Source organism: Anomaloglossus baeobatrachus, chromosome 4 (genome assembly GCF_048569485.1).
Source record: "Anomaloglossus baeobatrachus isolate aAnoBae1 chromosome 4, aAnoBae1.hap1, whole genome shotgun sequence".
NCBI lineage: Eukaryota > Metazoa > Chordata > Amphibia > Anura > Aromobatidae > Anomaloglossus > Anomaloglossus baeobatrachus.
In genome coordinates, this window is record NC_134356.1 from 445,347,616 (window position 1) to 445,375,297 (window position 27,682).

At 44.4% G+C, this 27,682-nt stretch overlaps 1 protein-coding gene across 2 annotated transcripts; it reads right to left on the bottom strand.

The window, feature by feature from the left end:
- Positions 1-5,095: 5,095 nt before the first annotated feature.
- On the bottom strand, positions 5,096-26,087 carry INSYN1 (inhibitory synaptic factor 1). 2 transcript variants are annotated; one of them, XM_075345556.1, is made up of 4 exons: positions 25,747-26,087; positions 25,119-25,395; positions 13,815-14,256; positions 5,096-6,122 (listed from the first exon to the last, which is right to left on the bottom strand). In XM_075345556.1, the coding sequence occupies exons 3-4, from the start codon at positions 13,968-13,970 to the stop codon at positions 5,535-5,537; spliced, it is 744 nt and encodes a 247-aa protein (XP_075201671.1). In that variant the 5' UTR covers positions 13,971-14,256; positions 25,119-25,395; positions 25,747-26,087; the 3' UTR covers positions 5,096-5,534. The 2 variants fall into 2 exon arrangements, with proteins under 2 accessions (XP_075201671.1, XP_075201670.1); XM_075345555.1 differs by having other exon boundaries at positions 25,119-26,087.
- Positions 26,088-27,682: the final 1,595 nt, after the last annotated feature.

A 27,682-nucleotide genomic window follows, 5' to 3' on the forward strand; every position in this document is an offset into this window, starting at 1 on the left:
ATATTCAGCACATTCTGCATTGCACTACTGTCCCCAATTTATTATATATTTTAGGAGTCGTAGTCGGTGCATTTTATACCGACTTCGACTCCGACTCCACCAAAATGAGCTCCAACGCCGACTCCACGACTCCGACTCCACAGCCCTGGTTTTGTGGTTCATATTAGGTTGTATTTGCCTAATCTTAAGATTTTCTGAGGACTAGATTTTATTTATTTAAGACCAGATACCTAAAAACATAGAATTCAAAAAGGGTGCATTTGTGTTTTCTCATGATTGTATGTCGGCTAAGTAAGTTTGTATCCCACGTGACGTCTATAATTGTTGGAGTTGTTGGCAGTGTTAACACCGTGTGATGCCCTGGCAAAACCAGGTAGTCACAGATGACTGTACCCCCCACCTAGGGTACAGGAATCGCTTCCTCCTTGGGAATTAACACCACACATCCCACACATAGGAACATCAACCACAAATCCTAGTCGCCCCCCCATGGCAGCCAGGACACACCAGTGGGCGTGACCAGGCGGATGGGAACACCCACCTAGGGTTCTTGAGGTGACAAGGGGCGGGAACCAGTCAGTTGAAGTTTGAGTGGAGTTGGAGGAGAGCAGACAGAGTCAAACAGTGAGGGTCTGCAGTGTGGTCAAGGTTGGAGCCCTTGGACCACGGGAGAACCGACTAGGTGGCAGACGGCAGTGTAGGACCACAGGCGATGGAGATCCGGTTGCAGGAGACCTGAAGTGGACTGGGGCAGGGTTGTAGCCCACCGGCACCGACAACGGGAATCCGGTCCGGAGGCCGTGCACAGGCGGGGTACCTGGACCCTAGGACGAGGCAATCTTCAAGCCCCTTGTTAATTGACCAGCGGGACAAGGTACCAGGCCTTGTTTCCGAGGAGAGAAGCCCAGATAGAGAAAACCGGCAGCCCAACGTGGGGGATAGGGTGTCCGCCAAGAACCAATTAAATCCCACAGGTCAGAGTTTGTGGGCAACGGCTCCCTCTGTGCACAAAGCTGCCGGGGAGCGGATTTCTCCCGTTCCAAGCGGGTTTAATCAACACACAGCACGACACAAGTGCAGGAGGAAGGGTCCCTACCTTGTCAACCCATGTGCGAATCCTTCCTAATTGTGAGTACACTGGTGTCATCCGGTCCGACCTGCCGACGGCACCCCAGCACTGCTCCATACCTACACCCGGGCCCCCCAGGACTACACTTCCCCCTACCTGTGGAGGGGATACCACCTTGCTGCCCCCACACCATCGGTCCCGGACGCCGGCCCCGAGAGGCAGCGACGGTGCCACCATCCCATCACCGCAACCCATGGGTGGCGTCACAGACAATCTCACCTGTAAATACTCCCTTTTTCACTGTTGCGAGGACGGGCGGTTGCACGAGCCCCGGGTCCAGTCACCACTTGAGCCCCAGTCACGATCCCGGATCCTAGTGTCACTCGAGCAGCCCCAGTTGCCGCAGCAGAGGCGGCACCCGTCCGCGACAATAGTTGTGAATGACAAGGGTTTTTTAGGGCCTGGCTACTGGCCCCCTGGTAACGGAAGACCCGACTACCAGCCCCCAAGTAGTGGAGGACGCGGCTGCCAGAAACCCGGTAGCCGATGACACGGCTGCTGCAACATGGGCAGACTGTAACTTGGCTGCCTTTGACCTGGAGCCTAGATAAAAAGAACCTGCAGACAAAAAAGCGCAATAGGGTCTTACCCTGACAGACAGGGGGTGATAAAGGAGATGATCCTACTCACCAAAGATGGTTGTGAAAGGCACAACTCCTGTAACAGCATAAATCCGGATCAAAGGCAGCAGTACCCCAGGTGGCTAATAACAGAGAGAAATTGTAGAATGGGGCTTTGTAAACTGCGCCAAAGATCACTGATGAAATCTTGGATTAATGTAAACTTTTTATTCTTGCACAGGTCTACACGTTTCAGGAGACTCTGCTCCCTTCCTCAGGACCAAACAGGCATAAGTTACATCAAATCTGTAGAAGTGTATGTCTGCCTGTATATATACAGGTGTATATATGTCTGGCAGACATACACTTCTACAGATTTGATGTAACTTATGCCTGTTTGGTCCTGAGGAAGGGAGCAGAGTCTCCTGAAACGCGTAGACCTGTGCAAGAATAAAAAGTTTACATTAATCCAAGATTTCATCAGTGATCTTTGGCGCGGTTTACAAAGCCCCATTCTACAATTTGTTATTTGACCTGGAGCCAGGAGCGTAAACTCTGGACGGTGCTCTCCCAGGTTTGGCTTCGGGGGACTGCCCTGCTGAGCAGGAGGATCGAGAGTGGGCCATCTACCAAGCTACCGTCTCACAGCTGGCTGATGAGGATCAGCTGCGGCAGGAACGGCTTGCAGAAACAGAAACTCGCATCCTGGCTGCAAAGCAACGGCTTCGGAAGGCCAATCCATTGGCCCTGGGCCCGCTGCGGGTTAGAGTGGTCACCTGGTTTGACTTAGAGCTAGGGTGGGGCTTAATTTCGAAGTGGAGGCTTGCAAGGGAGATCTTTGAGTCCCGCCGAGATGTGGCCTCCCACCTCCACAAGGGTCACCTTGGATGTAACCTGTATCCTGGTGATCAGGTGACCTACACCCAGCACAAGGCAAAGCGGGGCTGGTATGCCCTGGATGTGGAACTGGGCCAACAGGAGAAGGCAGCTGCAGAGCTGGCATCCCTACCAGAGGTACATCCAGAACCAGTCCCCACTTCCCATCAGTCCCCAAAGAAACCCAGTAAGCGGGATATGTGCACCCAGACTTTGGGAGAGAACGTCCTGAGACCGGCTGGCCTGGACTTCCCCAGTCCCAAGTAACTTGCTATGGTTTATTTTTCCGAATGTAAATAACGGTTAATTTTTCCGCACTTGATTTTTTTGCGTTTATAAAGGACAACCAGGCCACAGGACTAATGGTGGTCGGAACTTATTGTATATAGTTGCACTAGTTGTGCACCCTACCAGAATTAGGGTGGCTTGTAAGTTTTATATCCTCAAGAAAGGTCTGATAACCGGAAGCGGTGCACTGACCAGTGGCACAAAAGGACTCCAGTGGTTTCCATTCATTATCGTGTTACAGAAAGAACGTTTTGTATCGCTGACAAAAAAATTTAAATGCTTAATATTTGCACTGTTTTTATAATGACAATGGTCTTCTGAAGTTGCATGCTGCTAATGATCAGTACTTGAAAATGTTTTGATATTGTTTTGATACTTTGACCTGTACAGAATTAACCTGTTAAGTAACGTTCATTGATAGTGCCTCCCATAAAGGGAAGATTATGTTATTTGTTATATTGCATATTGAAAAATTGTGGTGTACTGACTTTGTTTAGTTGCTGCCCGGGAGTGCTGTCATTTACTGTGGGGGAATGTGACGCCCCTGAGGCTTCAGTCGCCACAGAGTACTGCACCTGATTTAAGGTGTAGTGCTTAACCAGGATCCGGAGGAGGTCAGTACTGGTTTCACCACTTACACAACTCAAACACACAACCAGGTTGCCCTCCCCAATGGTGACTGGGCTAGGGTTGGGTCTTAATGTTGTCTTCAAACATGGGGGGTACCACCAACTAGTGACAGGGACCCAGGGGAGGGGTAGCCACAAGGGGGAGTCAGGAGCCAACACAACAGTTAGAGAGTTCTCCAGCAGGAGAGGAAAGGACCAGATGTGTCTTACTGGTGCTCCGGTGGGACACAGGAGTTGTTCTTGCGGTTGCCGAGGTGAGAGCCTAATCGCTCCCTCGGAACTGGTGCCACGCAGGGTGCAGGACCCTAGGGAAGATCACACTTCAAATTGGTTTTCCAGAATCTGGCTGGACGGGGAGATTGCAAGCTTCCGTGGCCACACAAAGCCTGATAGCACAGTGCCATATAGGATCCAGGGCCTTGGACAGAACCAGGCCCCATTGCGGAGCCATGGAGCCAGCAAATAGGGACAAGAGTACTACTTGAGACGGACCGGGGTCCCCAAGTAGCTTTAAGCCACGGGGATCCGACACACAGGGCGCTAGGAGGAAGGACCCACAATGCACCACATCGGACTGACCTCCGAAGAATTATTGGTTCGACGGGGCTCGTCACAGCGAGTGACTAGTATTACCCAGGCGGGTGGCACAAAAGAGTGAGTAAAGACACCTGGAACCGCAGCATCTGACTCGCCTCAGCATCACTACTCGCCTCATCTTCCGCTTATTACCATCCACCCCGGAGGACAGCGACAGCAGCGGCGGCTAATCTCTGGCCACGTACCACAGGTGGCATCACAACAATATTCCTACTACAGCCCCCATTATCCTCCCTCCTTATTGGTGTACACCTCGGATAACGAGACCGGGCAGGCCACCGCGACATCCCAGACCACCACACCGGCCCGGCGATGAGTAACTCAGGTACAAGACCCCGTGCCTGATTCCCCCTGCCCCCTGGGTGCTACACTTCCACTTTCCAATAATACCACTCATAGGTGATTATGGAATATTTAGGAGGGAAGCAGTTTCATCAACTGACTTGTTACAACGGTGGCTTCTTATTACAGGACCTCACTAATTCAGGCATTTCTCTAGAATGACCCATTTTTACACAAATGTCAGTAAAGGCAGACTACAACAATTTTTATACACCTGTGATAATAGAACTGAATGAAACAAATTCAATGATTAAGACATTTATCCTGATACACAACTGGTAACCTGGAGTAGGATCAATTACCCATTGATAGATAATGTGTGTACATGAGAACATAGCAATTCCACACATTTACTTGATTTCTACCACTAATCTCATTTTCTTGCATGCATCTTTACTTTCAATTTCTCTGGAGAAAAGCGCTTATATGGTAAGTGGATTGTTTGAAGGTTAATAGTCTGGAAATGCATTGCAGCTATGAAATTGGTAGGGTGCAGCAGAAAGTATAATGACCTTTGGAGAGCAATTACCCCAGATATTGGATATTTGTTTTGATGAGAACATTTTCCCGCTAATACAATGCGCTTGTGTTATTGCAGTAGCCCTTTATATATTGGTACTATGTGAATAGGGCTAACGATTTTCTATCCTGAAAAAGACAAAGACACATTACACTTTAAACTTGCTATTTATCCTCTTTAATTGTATACATGTGAGGTGAAGATTTGCTGGCGCAGGGACAGTAAGACGTGAGGTCACAGTAGGAGATGTGAGGTTACTGGATGGGTTCTGAAGGGCTCCTTCTTTAGTACCCTTTCCCCCCAGTTCATAAGAAAGGTTAAAAAGTGCACCATATATTGCCCATATTATATTAGTGTGCAGAGATGTCAACATGACACCTATTTAATCACTTTTTCACACTGCTGTCTTGCTATACATAAAAATCCTTCAGATCTTGTATTCTATCCATTCAAACATATCACTCATTCAACTACCAAAGAAATATATATATTGACATTTTCTATTATTCAGGTAAATTTATGTTCACTGCCCCAATGCCTCTTTAGTTATATTTCTTTTACTATTCACTACATTTTACATCCCTTGTCAATCTTCAACTCTGCTCCTTCTTTCCTTTTTTTGGCACATATGGTAGCACAGTCTGGGTGCTCTTGTCACACACAGTCTGTGTGCTGCAGTTCCTTGTGCCCCTCTTGACTCCGGTCATTCCTCCTTTACTGCTCCGTATAACATTACAAGGTACAGCAGGCCTAGGAGGTTCCCGTGGCGCGTCTTGACCATATGGAGGATCTTCACTGTCGTCACAACATAGTGCATGATACAGAACTTTATCACTGAACCTTACTCGGTCTCTGGAGCCAGGGGTCCTTGTTGGTAGGGGCTTCTCTGGTGGGACTGGAGTTTCTTCACTAGAAGAATCTGGACCATTGGGTGTAGCACCACCATTAAGTAGCCTAAAATCAGGAGGACGGTCTGAGCCATCTCCAGAGTCAGAAGGGGTGGAGGCTTCTAGAAAAGAACAGAATTCCCAGCTGTCTGAACTTAGGAAATCCAGCGGTCCCAGGTCACAGAGGGGACCTTTTTCACTGCTTGATGTGCTACTAACAGTTCCTGGGGTCCAATCATCGGCATCCAGCTCAAACTCAAAGTCCGAAGTAAGTCTGTCTATCTGCTCCACAACCTAAAACATATAAATACCGTGTTACATGGTTGATCTCATGAAGTCAAGTTTTTACAATAGAAAGAAGCAGTCTATAACATGTTGTTTAACTCTATTTATGTTACGGTATTAAGAACCTATGTTAGGCAAAGTTTTATAAGAAATATTTGTATATTTGTAACACTTAAATGTTTCAGATCATCACACTTTTCAGTTAAGACAATATTAGACATTACCCACACCCATAAAACCTATAACACAACCCATACAAAATGGCAGCATGCCGAAGAACAGCAAAACACCAAATAAGGATGCACGCCTATGCCAATCTCAATATAAAAATATAAACAAACAAGAAAGAATGGTCCTGCACAACTGCGTGTTACCTACGGTACTGCATGTGCCGGGAGGCGAGCCGTGATCTATCCAAATCCAGCGCTGGGTGCCCGTCCCAAGGCAAGATCCATGAAGGGGCAAGGTAATAAGAAAGGACCTCACTTCTCCACCAAAGGTGCCAGGTGTACCCCTTGTTTTTCCTGGCACTTGTTACAGTTTCATGCATTGATTGAACTTTTTAATTCATCTTTTGAATAAAATATATTTTTTTATATTGAGATTGGCATAGGCTTGCATCCTTTTTTGGTGTTATTACCCACACCCAGCCCTGATTACAGCCAGACCTGGTAAGCCTAAGCATAAAGGGAATCCGTCAGCCGGTGTTTGCTATGTACGGTAATCTGACAGCAGCTTGAAGTTTACAGAGACCCTGATTCCAGCGATGTGTCACTTAATTTACTGAGTGCAGCAGTTATGATAGAGTCACAGTTTTCTATGTTGAAGATTTAGCAGAGGTCACAAACACCACTGACTGTAAGGTTACTAAACAGGGGTGGAGGCTTGGTTGGGCCAGGAGGCACAAGGCTAGCTTGTCCTGAAGTGATAAACTCCTGTTGATAAAACATTGATTGTATTGAAACAGCAAAACAGCTCAGTAAATTACACATCACTGGAATAAAAGTCTCTGCCCCTACATCATGGTGCTCTAAATTACATAGCAAAAACCTGTTTACAGATTTCCTTTAAAAAAAACAGTCTAGCAATGTGAATCAGATAGAAGGTCTAAAAAATTAGCACACAATTACATCTTCTAAAGAGATTTACATACATATACCAGACAAAATAACTGAAATCTAAACCACACTATTGTGTACGGTGAAAAGAAAGTCAATGCTGCAAATATGTTAAAATGAACAAAAAAGTTGATGCTTTAGATTGTTAACTTATCTAGAGTCAATAACTATATTGCTGGATCTCACGAGTCATAAACATGGATCCAGACGTGGTCTGAAGCCGGCTTTGCAAAACCATTTTTAAGGCTCTGGGAATTCAGTGAACCACAAAATGATCAAATGGAGAAAACGTGAAGCAGTGGTAAAACTTCACAGGAGACTTACATAGACTACTTTTGAGCAAAAAGTACACAAAATCTCATGTCACCTTTGCCCCGTAAATTCTAGATGATCCATAACAACGTTTTGGAAGGCATAGGTCCTGATACATCTGATTTAAAGCTAATACCGCTTTCCTCTATAAATACATAACTCCAATACTCAAACATAATGGTGGTTTGGAGCTACTTAGCTTTTACAAGACCTGTATGATTTGTCATAACTAATGAAAATTATGAAGGAGACTGTTGACCCATAAGTTCATAAGCCTAGAATTCTAGCACACTTGGGTTTTGCAGGATATTAATCCGAGTGTGCAAGTGAGACCACTTTGAACCTCTTTAAGATGTTGCAACAAAATCCCTATTTTTCCAATACTGTGGTTCTCTTTAAGAGATCCTGTCAGCAAGATTTTGTAAGGGAAAGAAAGGACATGTCTGGAATGATGTTGTAATATTAATTAAATTGATACCTTTGGTGAAGAAATCTGCTAATTAGATAGCACAAGGGTCGGACTGTACACTTGGTCTTTTCCTACGTGTCTGTGATTCCCCAGCCCTTCTGCCTGCCTCCGGTGTATGAATGACTTGCCTCCTCTGTTTAAAATCTCAGCAGTTGCTTGTCATTTGCAGACCAGAGGAAGGCAGAGGGGTTGGAGAATCACAGATAGGGAGGAGAAGACCCAGTGTATGGGATCACAGACAGGGAGAAGATCCTGTGTACAGTCTGCCCCTGTGCACTGAAATCTAATCAGAAGAAAACTTCAAATGGTGAACAGCGCAAAGTGGATTTCTTCACCAAAGGTATCCATTTGTATTACAGAGTAATTAAACCATGTCTTTAGTTCATATTACAAAGTCGTGCATACAGGTTCTCTTTAAATGGGAAATTCATGCTTGAAACCCCTCAAATGTAAAAAAGTGTGAAAAACTAAATATATAAGAAATTGGCTGGAGTTAATTACTCCATCAAAGCTTGTATTTACCAGGACTAGTAGTTATTTTGGAATTCACTAAGTTATTATCACTAAGCAATAATACTAAATAATAGGGTAATTGTGTATCTTGTTATGTCCCTTTCATTTCTTGTGGATCTCGGTGCTTTTGTCTACCCATTTTCTTTCATTCAGAGCACTAACTAATAATAGGTTCTTGCAACGTTTAAGAATCTTCAGGAATTACATATGCTTTATATTCTACAATTCCTCGGCATGTGTGAATGAATTTATTATTAATAGTTAATCTGCTTCCACAATATATATTTAGCACTTCATAAACAAAGTCAAACTTGTATCTATAGCTCTGGGAACAACAGAATAACCATTTCCATGGAAACCATCCATATATATTAGTCAAGGGCTTTAGTCATCCCCTTGTCTTCATGTCATAAAAAAGTAAACAATTGCATTTTGAAGTTCGTATGTTCCAGCAATAGGAAGGTGAGCATACGAGAGCTTGAAGTTATACACAATCTGGCACTTCAGAATAAAACTGCAAATTAGTGGGAAGATCTATCAAGACTGGCATAGCACACGCTCACACGATTCCTACCTCCATTTAGTAGAAGAGGCGCCAAATTGTTTAAGAGGTGCACCCCACTTAATGAACTTGGTTCTTCTTCTGAGTGGCATGCACCTACAAGGACCATACTCCAAGGACTGACACTTTTCATTTATTGGTCAAAGCCCCATCCTGCCCCTTCCAGCTGCACCCATTTTGGTGGTGGAACTGATCCAAAATGGCATGAAAATGCAAAATATTTGCAACTTTCAAAGCTTTTAAGCCACTATATGTCCAATACGATTAAATATTAGACACCATATATATTAATATGCAATAGCTGTAGAAAAAGACATGAACCACACATCCAAAAATCATTAGTTGATCTAATGCCGCTAGGCAAAACTGTAAATACCTGAAAATTAGGTTCTTGGTTTAACATTCTCATTAGACTGTATGAAGCCCACTGCCACCTCTGAGTGGGTCCCTAACTTATTTTAAGCCTTAAAGGTTTTCTGCCGCGTTTCAACCACCGCCATAGCAACAGTTCACCAGCAGGGCAGGTGACCTGGTGCCTCACAATACTATGCTAGAAGGCTGAGCCCCCATGGTTCCAGGCCCCATCGACACAAAACCACCACAGCAATGGCCGCCACACAGCACCAGAAAAGAGCTGGCCGACTCACCTTCAACAAGCTCTCAGTATGTGAACTGAGAGCAAAAAGGCAGCCCTAATAAGCCCTAATGTATGCTCTTAGTGCTACATGTAGTAGAGCTTGCTCCCTGGCTTACATCACAGAAGATAACCTTAAAATAAGTTAGGGATCCATTCAGAGGTTCGCCATGACGTGGCAGTGGGCTTCATACAGTCTGATCAGAATGTTAAACCAAGAACCTCATGTTCAGGTATATTAATTTTTGCCTGGCGGCCTTAGATCAAAGTATGATTTTTGGATGTGGGGTTTCAGGTCTTTTTCTACAGCTACTGCATATATCTCAATATGTATTATTTATTAATTTTTCATACCCAGGTGGTAAAAAGGTTTTGTATGAGAGCATCAGAAATCAAAATGTAGTCTTCTAAAAAAATTAACCTCCCTAAGGTATACATAAATCTCATCAATCAGGCAAATAAAGATTTTATTGTAGCAATATATTCATGCAAATATCTCCTAAAGTCAAAATAGTTGCTAAACAAATATAAAATAATGAAAATAGTGATTATAAAAATAGTGCATCTATAGCTAATCCCAGTCTTAGGGTTCACATCCAGTAATCATCCTTTAGAATGGATTGTTTAGCAATCCGTTGGCAAAAAAGTTCTGCAAACACAGAAAAATGTTTTTTGCAGGATCTGTTTTTTTAACATGGGAGTCTATGGAAAACAGATCCGTTAACTGATTGCTATTTATCTTCCAATTGAAACTGATTAAATAAGCTGAAAATGGATCCTTTATAAATGAAAAGAAAAACAGATGGATACATAGCAATCAGTAAACAGATCCATTTTCCATAGACTGCCATGTTAAAAAAACGGATCCTGCAATAATTAAAGGGAACCTGTCAGCAGAAATTTCGCCCAAAACCTAAAAGATTCCCCCTCTGCAGCTCCTGGGCTGCATTCTAGAAAGGTCCCTGTTATTATTGTGCCCCATGTGAGACCAAAATAAAGACTTTATAAAGTGGTACCTTTTTGTATTCAGATACTGTAAATGTGACACGGGGGCGGGCTTTCTGGCGTCCGTTATTCTCTCTCCTGGTCCTGTATGCCGCCCCCATCGCTCCTTTCCATAGCTGATGCACTGCCCACTGCTCCAGCCATCCCCGCGCATGCCCAGTGCCAGTCTCACGGGACTGAGCAGTGTGACCGCTGGTGACGTGTGCGCAGGCAAGTGATTATGGGCGGGGCTGTGATTGTTATCAGCAAGTACCCGCCCATAATCTCGTGAGCGCGCAAACCTCACCAGCGGTCACACTGTGCTCAGGGTAGATGCTAGACTGTATGGGCTGCTTCCAGGGATGACGTCCCTTTTGTCACGTGATAGTATTTTGAACACGCCCCTATCACGTGACAAAAGGGACGTCATCCCTTTAAGCAGCCCATACAGTCTAGCATCTACCCTGAGCACAGTGTGACCGCTGGTGAGGTTTGCGCGCTCACGAGATTATGGGCGGGTACTTGCTGATAACAATCACAGCCCCGCCCATAATCACTTGTCTGCGCACACGTCAACAGCGGTCACACTGCTCAGTCCCGTGAGACTGGCACTGGGCATGCGCGGAGATGGCTGGAGCAGTGGGCGGTGCATCAGCTATGGAAAGGAGCGATGGGGGGCCGCATACAGGACCAGGAGGCAGAATAACGGACGCCAGAAAGCCCGCCCCCGTGTCACATTTACAGTATCTGAATACAAAAAGGTACCACTTTATAAAGTCTTTATTTTGGTCTCACATGGGGCACAATAATAACAGGGACCTTTCTAGAATGCAGCCCAGGAGCTGCAGAGGCGGAATCTTTTAGGTTTTGGGTGAAATTTCTGATGACAGGTTCCCTTTAATTGTTTCAAAATGGACAAAAAAGTTGTGTTAGCGCAACATATTTGCCAATGGATTGCTGCTGGATCTGTTCTAATGGATGATTACTGGACATGTGATCATTGCCTTAGGGGAACTTTGCACACTACGACATCGCAAGCCGATGCTGCGATGCCGAGCGCGATAGTCCCCGCCCCCGTCGCAACTGCGATATCCTTGTGATAGCTGCCGTAGCGAACATTATCACTACGGCAGCTTCACATGGACTCACCCGTCCTGCGACCGTCGCTCTGGCCGGCGACCCGCCTCCTTATTAAGGGGGCGGGTCGTATGGTGTCACTGCGACGTCACACGGCAGGCGGCCAATAGGAGCGGAGGGGCGGAGATGAGCGGGATGTAAACATCCCGCCCACCTCCTTCCTTCCGCATATCCTACGGAAGCCACAGTGACGCCGGTAGGAGATGTTCCTCGCTCCTGCGGCTTCACACACAGCGATGTGTAAAGCCGCAGAAGCGAGGAACAACATCGGACCGTCGCGTCAGCGTAATCATGGATTACGCCGACGCTGCACCAATGATACGATTATGACGCTTTTGCGCTCATTAATCGTATCATCGAGCCTTTACACACTACGATGTCGCATGCGATGCCGGAAGTACGTCATTTTCAATTTGACCCCACCGACATCGCACCTGCGATGTCGTAGTGTGCAAAGCCCGCCTCAGTCCAGGTCACTATATGCACATTGTGTGGCATGTACAGTTTCCCCTACATTTTTTCTGCAAATGGAGTGTTGTTTTGGCTGTTTATCCTAAAGGCCGCTTTACACGCAATAACATCGCTAACGAGATATCGTTGGGGTCACGGAATTTGTGACGCACCTATGAGCGACCACTAGCGTTCCGAAAAATGTCAAAAATCGTTGATTGTTGACACGTAGTTCCTTTCCCAAATATCGTTGCTCATTTTGGATCCAGGTTGTTCGTCATTCCTGAGGCAGCACACATCGCTACGTGTGACACCCCGGGAACGATGAACAACAGCGTTCCTGCGTCCTCCGTCAACGAGGTTGGAGTGACGTTAATTCGACTGCTCTCCGCCCCTCCTCTTCAATTGATGGCCCGCTGTGTGACGTCGCTGTGACGCCGCACGAACCTCCCCCTTAAAAAAGAGTTTGTTCGCCGTCCAAAGCGACGTCGTTAGGAAGGTATGTGTGTGTGACGCGTACTAGCGATATTGTTCGCCACGGGCAGCGATTTGCCAGTGACGCACGCACGACGGAGGCGGGTGCGATCGCTAGCGACATCGCACGTGTCAAGTGGCCTTAAGTCATGTGGCAAGAATCAATAAATGGTTGGTACTGACTTTTAAGATTGCTACCCTAAATAGGTGGCTCTAGAGTTATTCAACTTCCCAGTGGAGCATTGAATGGCATATAAGTCTCCTTGGCACACTCCACAAGGTGAAATGTTCCCCCATGGATCACATTTGGTGTTAAGCTTAGATCTTAACAATTTTTATTAGAGAAAAAATTACATACACGTGAAATATAGTAACAAAAAGGAGACAGTTGCACTCTGTAGTGCTAAGATATATGTAACAATGAATATGGGTATATAGACATGCCTTACTACTATGAAAAACTTGTAAAAATTGAGATACCTAGCACATAAAAATGGCCAGTTTTATGTGAGCCCAACAGCCAACGGCAAGGTGACCTCTTTTTGTTGGATCTCTATCAAACTAATGCTTTTCTTTTTTTTCTTAAAACACACGTGATATAGATATGAATGTATCAATATTACTACTAATATTATTACAATGAACGATTAATTTCTAAGATTGCTTTAGAACAACAGAATGAATAGCCCGTTGATTGTAAGTTTGTATACAGGGATTAGATACAGCTGTGTAGGGGTGTCGGTCACACTTGGGACCAATTTGTTGAGTAGTTGCAAAATCCTTTTTGACAAATTAAAAGATCAGTGTTATAAATAACACATATAAAGAAGTACTGTTTCATTTATTTATTGGGGTCTGAGAACCTAAAGTTACTCCTCTGTATCAATTCCTAGTGTTATATTTGTTTTATGATATCAAATGTGCTTACATATTGAAATAATTTTAGTTATTGCATTGTAGATTAATACATGAATAGATAAACAGAAGTAATGTGGAAGAAAGCACAGTATGATGAGCTCTCAGAATAAGAGACATTAATTATCCTCACCTCTCTCAGTTCTTTTGCCACTTCCTTGAGATCCCGTAAGATTCCTTCTAGTTGACCAATTACTGCCCGGACTCTCCCTCGAATTCTCTCCCTCTCCCCAGCTCTGCAGCTGCGTCCCCCTTGCTCCGTGGTCTTTCCCACCCCCCGAGAGCACATGATTCAGAGAGAGGCCTCCAGCCTCCTCTACAGCTTCTCTCCTCTGGGGGGAGCTCTGCATCTTAACGTTTAACCCCCCTCTTGCCCTGCACCCCCTCCCTATGCACAGCCACACACAATGCTCCCCAGCCTCCTTTTCAGGAGGATTAATAAATATCAGATAACTGTATTACAATAAAGTTGGTAGATTAGACCGGATAACAGAGAATAGGAGATAGAGAAAAGTTGGAATATTTGATAGTAGTTTAGGAGGCAAAGTTGTGCAAGTCATGAAGATCTGAGGTGCCTGTAAGAAGAACAGAAGAAGTTGGGGTTACATTGAGTGCAACTGTATGGATCAAGCAGAATTACAGTCAATGTTCAGCACATGGGACACTGTATATAACAGAAAATATAAAATACCATATATCATCTACATTACAAGTAAGGTTTGACATTCACTCTTAATAGAGAAAATACTTTTTTGGGTAGGTAAAGTATTTCCAGAGTAACATTATGTATACACTTTTATAACATATTATATTCACTTTACGCATAGCAAAATACTGCAGCCCACATGGTGTACTATATAAACATTACGAAAATTGGAAAAATGAGAATACAATAAATTTTTTAAAATGAGGGCTGCAGGGCACATGCATTTTTCCTTGTGTGCCACAAGCTCATGCTTTCCTTTCAGAAGAAACATAGCCCAGTTTTTACAGGGAATATAGTAACAGGCAGGAACATCACCTCAGGTTGTGGGTGGATGCCAGCATGACTTGAGTTAGGAGGGAGGGGGACTGGTTTAGAGAGGAGGGTTTTAGGCAAAGAGAGGGGTTATATAGGTTAATCAGGAAGTGGGGCCCCCTTTTCGGCCGCGCTTTCCAGGAGAGTGTTGCCCGCCCTCCCTAACGGTTTTTACGTGGTCATGGTGGCTTATGGCGGTTGGGATGGGTCTTCAAAGTTGGCTAAATTGTACCGTGGATTAATGGAAATATGGATCCCTTAATTGGTTGATTGGTTTACGGTCTGGGGATTTTGGGAGACCATCGGCAAGTGCATGTCGAGTCCTGTTGTTTGGTTGATTATACCCTTTCTTCTCCTCCCCCCTCTTCTGTGTTGGTGCTGTCGAATTGGTGTTTACAGCTGGGAGTAAAATGGGGAAGTTACTGTTATTACTGTTTGGTAATCACTGGATTTAGGAGCTTTGAGGACCTCACCCATTTATATATATATATATATATATATATATATATATATATATATATATATATATATATATATATATATAAAAGTTATTAATCAATGTTGTTTCTGTTAAATAAAGGCTGCTGTGGCCATTTGATCCAACTTGATGTCGTGTCATTTATCAAATTGACGGGGTTGCGGGAAGGTACGGGGCTTAGATGGGTTTAGGTATACAGGTTACAGGGAATTACACCCCGGCATTGACTATACCAAGTCAAGTATTTAGTGTTTATCTAACCAGGTTTTATTAAAAGATGAAACTCTTTATTACACCCTTTAAACTTTGACATCACATAAAGGGGTCACACACTATGAGCCAGAGAAAAAAAGACACTAAAAAAATCTTATGCCTCTCTGCCAGCTTTAAACTTGGTTTTCTGTAGTTTTTGACCTTTTCATTTGTTGTTTCTTTCATATTATTTTAGGACTCTTCACATTCTTAATTATTAGATAATGATGTAAATATGTAATACACAAGTAAAAAGCAAAAAGAAAGGATTGTAATGTATTCAGTGAGCACTATTAGTTATCCCATACTAATCATTATTAATCATTTAGTCATTAGATAAGTTTTTCAGAAAATGCTGTTCGATTAGAGGCAGGTATTTGTTATACTAATAAAGTATTATTTAGCTACTGCCATTCATAATTTCTGTATCATCGTTGGATCCTCTCAGTGAGTAGTAACCTCAACACTAATAATGCAATCTGAAGTCCTGACCATCTGAAATAAACTATCTGATGTAATTGGTCTCGCTCACTCGAGCATATAAATCGGACAAATGCAATGCAAGAAAATCTCACAATGCACTCGTACGAATGTTAGTCAATGAGGCAGAGCAGAGCTACAATTTTTTTTTCTCATGCTGATTCCGAATGAGAAAACTGTGCCTCAGGATGCTACGAATACCTCCCCAAATCGGATCACATGCACCCATACAAGTCTATGAGGGCTGTGAAACATCGAACTACACTGGAATGTAATCCAAGTGCAGCCCAATATATGCCGAGACAGGCACAGGAGAAGATGGTGAAATTCATTTTTCTCTTTTCTTCACACCTGTGCTCCGACTCTCAGATGCAATAGAATAGAAGCACAATGAATGACACTCATTTGAGCCGAGTGCCATTGGCATATTGCATCGGATGCTATACGCCAGTGTGAACTCGGTTTGAGGCTTATTCAGACAATTGTATTGTTTCAGCTGCAATTCCCAACCTGACAACATGTCTCCTGCCTTGAACTAACAGCCTCATAGTACCACGGGTGGTTAGGGTACACAGGGAGAGCTATGCTGGCCCTAAGACTGGGGTGTCTGTGCTCACTCTCAATCCGGTGGTACCCTTAAAGGTAGGGAGGTCTGGGCCCCCGACCTTCCCCTGTCTCCTTTCCGGCCCTGACCCAGTACCCTTGCATCCCCCACGCGGGGGTTGGCTGGATACAAAATAATAAACCTCCAACAAGACAAAGACAAGAGGATAAAACTGAAACTCAGGCATACTGCAAATATCCACAGAGGGGAGACAAAAAGACACCGGAGGGGATAAACCAATGGCGAAGGAGAAAGTCACACTAAGGAACTTTCACAGTGCAAACAACAAATTGCTGGTCACCAAAGGGAAGATCGCCATGGACACTGGCATATCACAACAGCTAAGCAGATGCTGTGACATAAGTAGAAGGAGACCAGCTAAAGGTGGTGATTTGCAACCTGGTTCTCTGAGAAGCCACACAGTGCTCCAGGAGGCATTAACTCCTAAAGTGCCTAAAGCAGTAGTAATAAAACAACCAATGCCCAGCAGAACAGAGCTCCTTAGTAAAAGTCAGGTTATTTGTTGGATTCTGAAGTGTGGAGAGTCCAACCTGATAGTAGCAAACCTTGGGTGCCGATCCGGGTAGCGCATGATAGGTTGTTTGTCAGACTCAGTAGTGAGGACAGAGTCTGACATGGTAGTAGCAATCCGACAACGCAAATCCAGGCCACGTATGACACATAGGCACACATGTTGCTGATAATTTGGGTCAGGAAACGTGATCAGGACAGAAGTTGCAACACTAAATATGGATCGGAAAATACAACCATTATTCGGTCATGTGAATAAAGGCCTTGTTACATGCTATTATTTATCTGACGATATGTCGTCGGGGTCACGGTTTTCGTGACGCACTTCCATCATCGTTAGTGACGTCGTTGCGTGTGACACCTACGTGCGACTCCGAACAATCGCAAATAGGCTGAAAATCGTTGATCGTTGACACGTCGTTCAGTTTCAAAATATTGTTTGTCGTTTGGAACGCAGCAGACATATTGCTACGTTTGACACCCTGCCAACGACGAACAACATCCACACGACCGCCTTGGTCAAACAATATATCGCTGAACGATGTAGCGTCATTTGTGAGATGTGTACGTGTGACCACTACAAATCGACCTATGAGCGATCTCGGCAAATCGTAACAACGATCTGGGCGTGTCACATCGCTAACGAGATCGCTAGCGATATCGTTGTGTGTAAAGCAGCCTTACGACCTTAAACTGAATCTCATTTCTTAGCATCTTAGATCTCTTTTCCATCCTGGAAATCAGATTTCTTCCACTTAAACAATTTATGGCTGTATAAGAACAATGGAACCAAACAGTTACTACCCGGTCTCCAATTGGTTTCAATGATCTGTTAACATAGGCTAAAATTCCTTTTTTAAAACTGCTTTTTTCCAAAACAAGATCTTATTGAAAACAATGAGATACGGTACATGTCTCTATCAATTACTGAAAATGTTTCATGGCAAAATGTGAAGTGAACCTATTGTAAGGACATAAAAATGTGAACTTGCATTTAAAAAGGAGAACATACTACTGTGTAATGATACACAGGAGGGATCATCCATCTACTGGGATTCAAATGCAGATTCAACCGTTAGATCCACTGCATCTCATGAGATATTATGATGCTGTGCCACAGGAAAAAATTCATGCCCAAATGATCTTCTTTTTGCCATGACCCTTGATTATACTCTGTCCTTTAAGCCCTGTTCCCAAGCCCCTACAACCTCTTGTCTCCTCCAGCTTGAAAGTATTTCCCAAACTCACTTTTTCCTCAATTGTGAGTAGCCCTATTCTCCCTTCTGACATTCTAGCACTACTCTAATTTGTTACCATCTTTGCTGTTTGGTTATGCCACAACCTCTTTTGGTCTTCTACTACCTCTTCTCTATGATCATCTGTGACGCCTTGGCAAAACCAGGTAGTCACAGAGGTTGTACAAATCTCTCAGGTACAAAACTCCATTCTCCTTTGCATGCCAACACAAAACCCACACCCAGGTGCACAACACCAGCCACAAAGCCTAGCCCCAATGACAATAGGGACACACCAGTGGGCGGGACCAGGTGGATGGGAGCGCCCACCTAGGGGTCCTGAGGTATCAGGGGTGGGAACACAACAGTTGAAGTTGAAGTCTAAGTTGAACAGTTGGAGTTGACAGTAGAGGAGTGTGGAGCGCAGTGGAGTCAGGGGTTGGGGCCCTGGACTACCGGACTAGATGGCAGATGGCAAGCAGGACCATAGGTGACGGAGATCCAGTCGCGGGAGACCTAAAGTGGATCGGGGCAGGGTTGCAGCCCGCCGGTGCCGACAGCGGGAATCCAGTCCGGAGGCCATGCACAGTCGGGGTACTTGGACCCTAGGACGAGCAAGGTTGCAAGCCCCAGCGGGCCACAGCTCCCAACATACACAGTACCAGGAGTAGACTTCCCCGTTCCATGCGGAGTCATGCAAACATTGAGTGCAGGAAGAAGGGACCCTTGTTTGCTACACCCGGGTGTGGGACCCGAAGACACCCACCGGAGGTGACCGGTCACTGGCAATTTGGTTTACCACTGGACTTTGTGTGCAATTCTTGGAACTATGAGTACACCATTTACCCCCCGGTCCAACCCTGCACGTCACCCCCAGCAGCCATTGCTCCCATACACCTTGGCCCCGGGACTACACCTCCCCTACCTGTGGAGGTGATTCCATCCTGCTGCCCCATTCCATCAGCCCCGGGTGTCCCGTCACCAGGCAGCGGCGGTGCTACCTACTCTCACCACAACCCAAGGGTGGCGTCACTGACAAAACCATCCCCTGTAAATACTCCCTTCCTACAGTTGTGAGGACGGTCGGCTGTACGAGCCCGGGTCCGGCCACCACTCGAGTCACAGCAACGAACCCGGATCCGGGCAGCCCCTGCAGCGGCCCGGCCCCCGTCCGCAACACATCCCTTCACTGGAAGCCCATAACCAATAAATTAATTTAAAAATTCAATGCCATTCAAGGCTGGGTATCACCTGTACCATGCATACATCCCCATCCTTGCCTAAATACTCAAGTACATCCTCACATGTAATCTCTGGTCCCTGCATAACCTTCTTTGCTTTGCCTATGTCTGCTCCTCAAATCATCATCTTCTCGACACCAAGTGCACAGGTAGTTTTTGAAGTTGATTCTATTGGAAGCAGGAAAAATTGACCAGTGTAATTATCTGAGCAACCTTAGTAAAGGCAATGAAGTGATAAGTAGATGATTAAGTGAGAGTAGTTCTCATATGGAATGTCTTCTGTGGTGTTTCTGCCTATCAGAAGTGCTCTAAGTAAGGACATATGCATGAGGATCATTCATGTGCATGGGGAACAAGGCCTATCCTATCTGGTTCGATCCCACAGAAGAGCTCTTCTAGCATAATTCCTAAAAACGTTAATGCTGGCTATGATAAAAGGTGCAAAGTGCCATAACACATAGTGCATTATAGTCTGCTTCATAGTAGCAAACCCTTGCCCATGTTGACCCCTGTCCACCACAGAAAGCACCTATAATGGGCACATTAACTGGACCATGGATGAATGAAAGAAGGCAGCTTAATCTGATAAATTACAGTATCAACATGCACTATAAAAAGAAGGAAAATGAGTTCAGGCAGAGTAGTGCTTTGGAATAAACCTGGGAAAATTACAGCCCACAGGCCACATACAGTTCTCTGGCTGTTGCTATCTGGCCTGTGGGCCGGGACAACAAAACAACTAGAAACAGTGGCCTGAGGGCTGCACCACATGACCACCCTCCCTACCACCTTTTGGCAAGTTTAATCGCAGTGGTATTTGCATCCAGAGGATGCAAATATCAGTAAATACAATGATGGAGGAGGGAGTCGTTAGCTTCCTCTTCCAAAATTCTGGCTGTGTGGTGTAAGTAAAACATGAATGCCGCGGAGACACCATCACATATTTCTCAACGCTGGCAGGTGTGGAGTAGGAAACTGGCTAGTGGAAGCGATGCCTAGTAGAAGACTACATAGGTAAGGATGATTGACCTCGGGGAGATCAACATCCAACACCGTGGAGACACCATCACGTGTTTCTCAACGCAGTGACACTAGATCTCACACTGATGAGGGGCAAATACCCCGAAACAGCTGTCTGCAGATGGATACCATGCTTTGGTATAGGCGGTTTCCTTGGCTGGAGACTGCCCTTCTCGTGGTTGTTCCTTCCCGGTGAAAGACCTGGCTAGTTTTCCTGCCAGCATTGAGAAACATGTGATGGTGTCTCCGCTGCATTCTTGTTTTGCATATTTTCCCAGGGGGCCTTGTTCTAGTGTCACTGCGTTGAGAAACACGTGATGATGTCTCCGCGGTGTTGGATGTTGATCTCCCCAACGTCAACCATCCTTACCTATGTGTGGTGTAAGTGTCCAAGCACAGCAGGCACAATGATGTCACTAGATCGCACTTACTATGGAGCCTTAAAGGCTGCTTTACACGCTACAATTTACCTGACGATCTCAGTAGCGATGTGACACGCCCAGATCGTAGTTACGATTTGCCGAGATCGCACATAAGTCGTTTATTAGCGGTCACAAGTACACATCTCACCAACGACGCAACAGCGATCAGCGATATATTGTTTGACCAAGGCGGTCGTGTGGATGTTGTTCGTCATTGGCAGGGTGTCAAACGTAGCAATATGTCTGCTGCGTTCCAAACGACAACCAATATTTTGAAACTGAACGACGTGTTAGCAATCAACGATTTTCAACCTATTTGCGATCGTTCGGAGTAGCACGTAGGTGTCACACGCAACAACGTCGCTAACGATGCCGGATGTGCATCACGGAATCCGTGACCCCGACGACATATCGTCAGATAAATCGTAGCATGTAACGCCGCCTTTAGTCTGCGCAGATCAAAGATCAGAGCAGTACACTGGGAAAACAGGGTAAGATGGGTAGCATTGTTTTTACTGTCATTCACCTGTGGGGGGAATATTTGAGGCCATCATACTGTATGTTGGTTTTTTTGGTGGTCATCATACTGGTGCTCTGGAGGGTCATACTGTGTAGGGGGCTATGGGTGCAATAATATTGTGTGGTGGACTGTGGGGATGATACTGTATTTGGGGCTGTGGAATTCATAATGTGTGGGTCATCATTGAGTCTACATGGAGTTAAAGGGAATCATGATGTGAGGTGGGTCATCATGCTGCATGGTAGGGCTGTGAGGGATCATACTGCCTCGTGGATTGTGGTGGTCATCATGCTTTGTATAGGGAATTATGGGAGCAATCATGCAGTATTTGAGCCATCATTCTGTCTATGAAATCATATTTTCTGGAGGCTTTGGGAGCCATCATACTGTATGGCATGCTGTTGGAGCCATCATACTGTATTGGGGGGAATGTGGGGATCAATATTGTGGGTGGCTGTGGGAGCATCATACTCTGTGTGGTGGGCTGTTGGATCAAGCACACTGTGTTGGGGACTTTGGGAGCCTCACACTGTATTTCAGGACATTATATTATGTGGAGGGAGCTCTTGACACATCATACTATTTTTGTGGAGCTGTTCATGATGATACAAGAGCTGAATAGCATTTCATACAAATTTATGGCAGATAACAGACCTTGACAACATTAAACCTATTTATGAATGTAAGTCTGTAAAGTCGGGCACATAACCTTGTGCAACCAAAATCATTCAGTAGCGGTGAATAGTCTAGTCATAGGGCTGCTAGTGATTGGAAAGGATTCACAGCAAGGTGTGATAGTAAGAGAGGAAAAAGGTCTCTTGTCATCAATGCCACTCCTATGGCTTTTTTTTATGGATTTTTTTTTTACTGCATTATTCTATGTCCTGTTGTGTATAAATATGTGACTCTTCAGATTTTGTGTTATACCATGCCTGATGAAGAGACCTGAGTAGTCTCGAAAGCTTGCTATTATTACCATCTTTTCAGTTAGCCATTAAAAGGTATCAACCACTGAGGACTTCAGTTCTTTTAAACAATTTTTTACTCCTATGGCTTGTGACTGACATAACAGCTTAGTCCTCTTCAATTGTGTGGTGCTGAGCTGCAATACCAGACAGTTCCTGGACAAGAGTGGAGCTATTTTTGGGAAAGAAGACTCTTTTACATAGGTCTAGAATTTAAAAAATGCTGTTATAGAGATTTTATCAAAAACAGTTAATGGCCAAAACAAGAAACAGCTGTAAGGATGGGCTCAAAGAAAAGGTAATATAAAATACAAATGGCCGCTGGGTAAAGGGGTTTTTAATAGACTCTAAGACCCACAACACACATCCGTTTTTTTTGTACGTGTGTGGTACGTGTTTGCACGTACCGGAGACACGTACAGACGGAGACCCATATTAATCAATGGTAGATAGCACACGCACGTAAATCACACGGAACGTGTGTCCATGTCATAAGTACGTGTGTGCGCTTTTGTACACGGACAACATGTCCGTTTTTGGCCGGCAGCACGCAGGCACGGACCCGCTTTAGTCTATGGGTCCCTGCCTGCACGGACCGCACACGGAGTATGTCCGTGTTCAGCACGTATCGTAAGTGTCCGTTTTTCATCACAAAATTTAAAACACTTGTTTCCAATCTATCAGGTCAATTGAAAGCAAACAACAACACCAGGATCTCATGATGAATGATTAAAATCGTTAATTGGGTAAGAATGCGGGCCTTTAAAAACGGACAGCACACGGACAGCACACGTACGTATTTTATCTCAATACGGACATTCCACACGCACACACGGCTCGCATACGCCATCACACGGATGCCATACGTACCGGAGAAACGCCCCAAAAAAACGGAACACGGACCCGAAAAACGGACCGTGTCACATGGACTTTTTTTTGCGAAAGTGTGTTTTAGGCCTTACAGGGACCTAGGAAGGCAGATAAGATACAGCTCCAGTAGGTAAAAAAAGATGTCTAGGTTTACTTTGTTAAGCCTATATACTCAGGAATTAATCACTGTCATTATAATTGTGCCATTAGGGCTATGTGTGCTAACAACTGATAGAAGAGGAAGAACAGTGAATTACTGGGGCTGGTTTAAGTTCTTTCTTAGCTGTCACAGTTTAAAACTTCAATCAAAATAGAAATAGATAGACAAGGCATTAAAATAACAAGATTTATATACCATAAATAATATTTCCCACCAGCATCTAATTTTTCAGTACAGAGATATCACACCCAATGGTGCTGCAGAATAAATATACTGTATCTGTAAAGTAAAAATGTTTAGACCGACTCCGCCACATCCACGGAGTCATGTACAAAATGATGAATTACCTAAAAGTGGCTGATACAGTAGCAAAAGAAACTACCCCGCTCTGATCATCCTCTGGTATTTGTAGTAATCAGTCTGAAATAGAATTTGTAATTCCTGTTCCTATAGATCTTCAGCTTTATCAGGATAAATGAACAGCAGAGAAGTCATTACCTAGAAAGCTGCAAACATTGGTAGAGAATGTGTCCAACCTCATCATAACGCCAGAACCAAGAATGAATGATTAGGATGTGCTGAATTATTAGTCTTTGATCGTTATTTTCTTAATCATTGCTAAAATATTAATTCCTATTTTGGGTTGATGTTAAAGGATTTCATTTTCTGATCACTTCTCAAAAGTAAAATGATATTAAAATATGTTCCACATTGTTTTTTTTTATAAGAAAAATAATAATCCTCTGCTTTTGCACCCATGTGCCCACTACCGTTATCTTTCAGACAGTTTGCCTATGGCTACTTCAAGCCTACTGAATACATATGAGCCACATGACACATGCATCTGCACATGCTCAGATTCAGTCATTAATAGTGGTCTGTACTGGGCATGTGTAGCCAACTTAGGAAGTTACGTAGCTGGTCAAAAAAGGAAAGGAAACGTACTTATAACAGCAAATCTATATTTGACACAAAGCAGTTTTTAATCTTTTGATATCAATTCCCTGTTTTGGGGCCTTAAATTATTAACTGACGATCAGTATGTTTAAAATAATTGAAATCACCTCTTTAAGAGATAAGGAACGATCTGTACATGAGCTAGATATCATGAGGTCAGGGTACTTACTATAGAAAATAAATATTTATGGACTGGATAGTTATGTGATATCTGGTAAACATCGTTCAGGGATAATCAATTGTATATTAACACTATTTTATGGGTATTTATGCATAATATAATCACGTTTCCTGACTGTTTATCATGTGCAGATACACAGTACCACCCCAAAAATATTGTCCCCTGGGAATGATCAAGGATAATGTGTCTTTTACAGAGCAAAAGATGTATTTCTATGGAGAGATTATTTATAGAAATAGGAGGACCTAGTGTGTGAGGTTAAGTAGAGCATGCATTGCCTGGGTAAAATAACAGGGGCATGACAAATGGTTGTCAGATGCAGAATATTATTATTATTATTATTGATTCTTTGGCCTCTTACCCTTTTTTGACATGTTTTGATTCCAATTTTGCCGTGACCCACACTGCCCACTTCTTCACACACCCCACCCACAATCCTCCATCTCCTTCACCACTTCACATTGTGCCAGAAGTGCCAGAGGCAGATTGTAGCTTCATCTTACCTGGTTGCTCAGATGGGTGATGTGACTATGGTTGTCGACTGCAAAGGACAGAGAGAGACTTTCCTGTGTTTTATTGTTCAGCTCTGATGACTGTAAAATGAAATCCAGGCAACCCCAGTGTACACACAATCCAGAACAGGGAGTTCTCCCTCCCAAGGATTCTCACAAGGCCACCAGAAGAAGAAATATTTCCGTCATGTTTCCAAATCCAGACCCCATATAAGACAGTGGGGATTGCCTACAGGGGCTCTGATAAGTAAAGAGCAGCTCCTCCAACCTATGTAGATAGATAGAATCTTAGTAATGGCACTTGCTGTTCCTCCAGCCTTTCTCCTCCACCATGTCTTTACATAGAAGTCGTAGCTTTTCACAGTCAATCTAGGGTATCATCTATTAGAGAACTCCCTCGATCCCTTCCTGCCCCAATTAGTGCCCTTTATTTTCCTCTTTCTTGACTTGCATGCTTAACATTACAGTCATGTATACGAGCCTGCAACATCTATACTGTATACAGTATGTGTTGTCATTTAGCCCTCTTCTCGCCCTCCGCATCCCTAGATATATTCCTTCATTTCTCTCCATTCCTTTCTGTCCTACCTTCCTATGTCCAATCTAAGCTCTGGCTCACCATGCAGTGTTGGAAGGGTCGATGTTCCCTTTATTCTGAATGTGCCTTTTTCTCTCCTCTGGAAGACAGGAGCAGACACACAGCTCAGGCCTCATCTCTCCCTCTCTGGTCCTGATGCTGTAACACAGTGCTGGATGCTTCAGCCCTCTGCGACATTCCTTCTTCTCTACCCTTCTCTTCTTCACAATTTCCTTTGCTGGCCTGTGGGAGGGGGCACTTTCACTCTCCTCTTTCTATCATGGGGGATGCACAGCTATCTTTTGCTGTGTTTCTGGATTCCCCCTTGTCAAGCACAGTGGCCAGAGCGTGTGCCCCAGCTCTGCCTAAAAGAAACAGGAGGGGGAGGGAGGAAGTGATGGAGGAGGGAAAGATACTGAACACTGTTTAGTAGGCACTTGCAGACCAATGCTCCAATGCCATATTTCTCATAGTCGCCTTTGTTGTACCATTAACTACACTAGGGCCATTTACTGAACTGTCACCTTGCTTGTAATGCACTGTGTACCAAAAACCTTGTCCCGGAGCAGTTGTGTAGGGGCACTGCTGCATTAACCCCTCCCCTGCTAGAGAACTGCAGTATGTTTATCTTAACTCATGTTCACATCAATAGTCAGGCCATGTAGCCTTACATTGGTTTTGTCAACCCCTATTCCTAGAACTGCAGAGCTTCTTTATTTTAAAGAGGGAATATTTATGTTAAATGCAGTTGGACCGTGGTTACAACTGAACAATATATCTGGTTTGTTTCTATACATTAAGATTTAGAAGACGAGCGCCCTGCTTAGTTATGTATAACAGGAATTCACTATGCTATAAAGTTAAAGGGTTTTAGAAGTCGGGGAAATATCATTGGAAAGCAGTCACCGAAAAGGGCATGAAATCCGAAAAATAAGGAATTGGAAGACACAATTACAAGCACATGTCACTGACTATAAACATCATGATTGGCTGCTAACATCTAAAGTCTGCTTTCTTAATTGAAAACACTGACATATATATATATATATATATATATATATATATATACACGGTACATCTAGATATAGATCTCAATAGGGGAAATCAGGACTGTCCCTGTTTCCTCACTAGTAATCCCAGGGAACACACCTGCCAACTTGATTTTTTTATGTTCTAGATAATTTGTCTTAATATCACGTTCCAACATTTTTACATACACATTGGAAAACCTTAATAAATGACTGGGATTTTAGAAGGAACCTGGCAGATCCAATGTCTGCCCCAAATCTTTACTATAGCAGATGTGTGCAGATTTCTTTATTCTAGTCATATCTCTTATGTAACTAACTATTGCTGCAGTATTTGAAGAATGTTGTTTTATTACGCAGCATTGCATATGTTAATGATGCAGGACTAGTCCCGCCTCAGATCTTTTAATCACGCCTTCCTAGGCATGATTGACAGTATATGACATGCCCACGGGGTCTGGAGTTACCCGTCACCGGGCTGCGGTGGCCTTGCCCGGTTCCGTGACCCTGACGGTGTCAATAAAGATGGGGATGGGGATGATGGAAGTAGATATTTGTGACGCCACCTGTGGTATGCAGCCAGTTATTAGTCGCCACTGCAGGAAGTCTCTTTTCTGGGGCAGATGGTGACGCAACTTGGGTATTGCAGCTCTCCACAGATAGAGCTGGACTCCAGGGAGGATGTTGGGAGTAGAAGTCACCTATGGTTCAGGGTCGCGATGTTGAGAGCGCCGGCAGTAAGGGGACGACACAGAGGGTGCAGTTCAAGGTCTTTACTCACTGGAAGCTCACCGCCATTGGAGGACCAGGCTGCGCTGTGATGAACTTCAGCCGATCCCAGATACTAAGGAGGTCATGACCGGTGTCTCCTTCTGTGCGTCACCTTTCGACAGTTTACCTCCACCCCAGCTCCTGGGCAGTGGAATGGGTCACGGGTGCCTGCTGCACTT

What these genes read in the sequence shown, in the direction of transcription:
- INSYN1 (XM_075345556.1), bottom strand. Translation starts at nt 13,970, where the DNA reads ATGTGCTCTCGGGGGGTGGGAAAGACCACGGAGCAAGGGGGACGCAGC. An exon ending in TGGCAAAAGAACTGAGAGAG is followed by an intron (nt 6,123 to 13,814) that starts GTGAGGATAATT and finishes TATATGTTTTAG; the next exon opens with GTTGTGGAGCAGATAGACAG.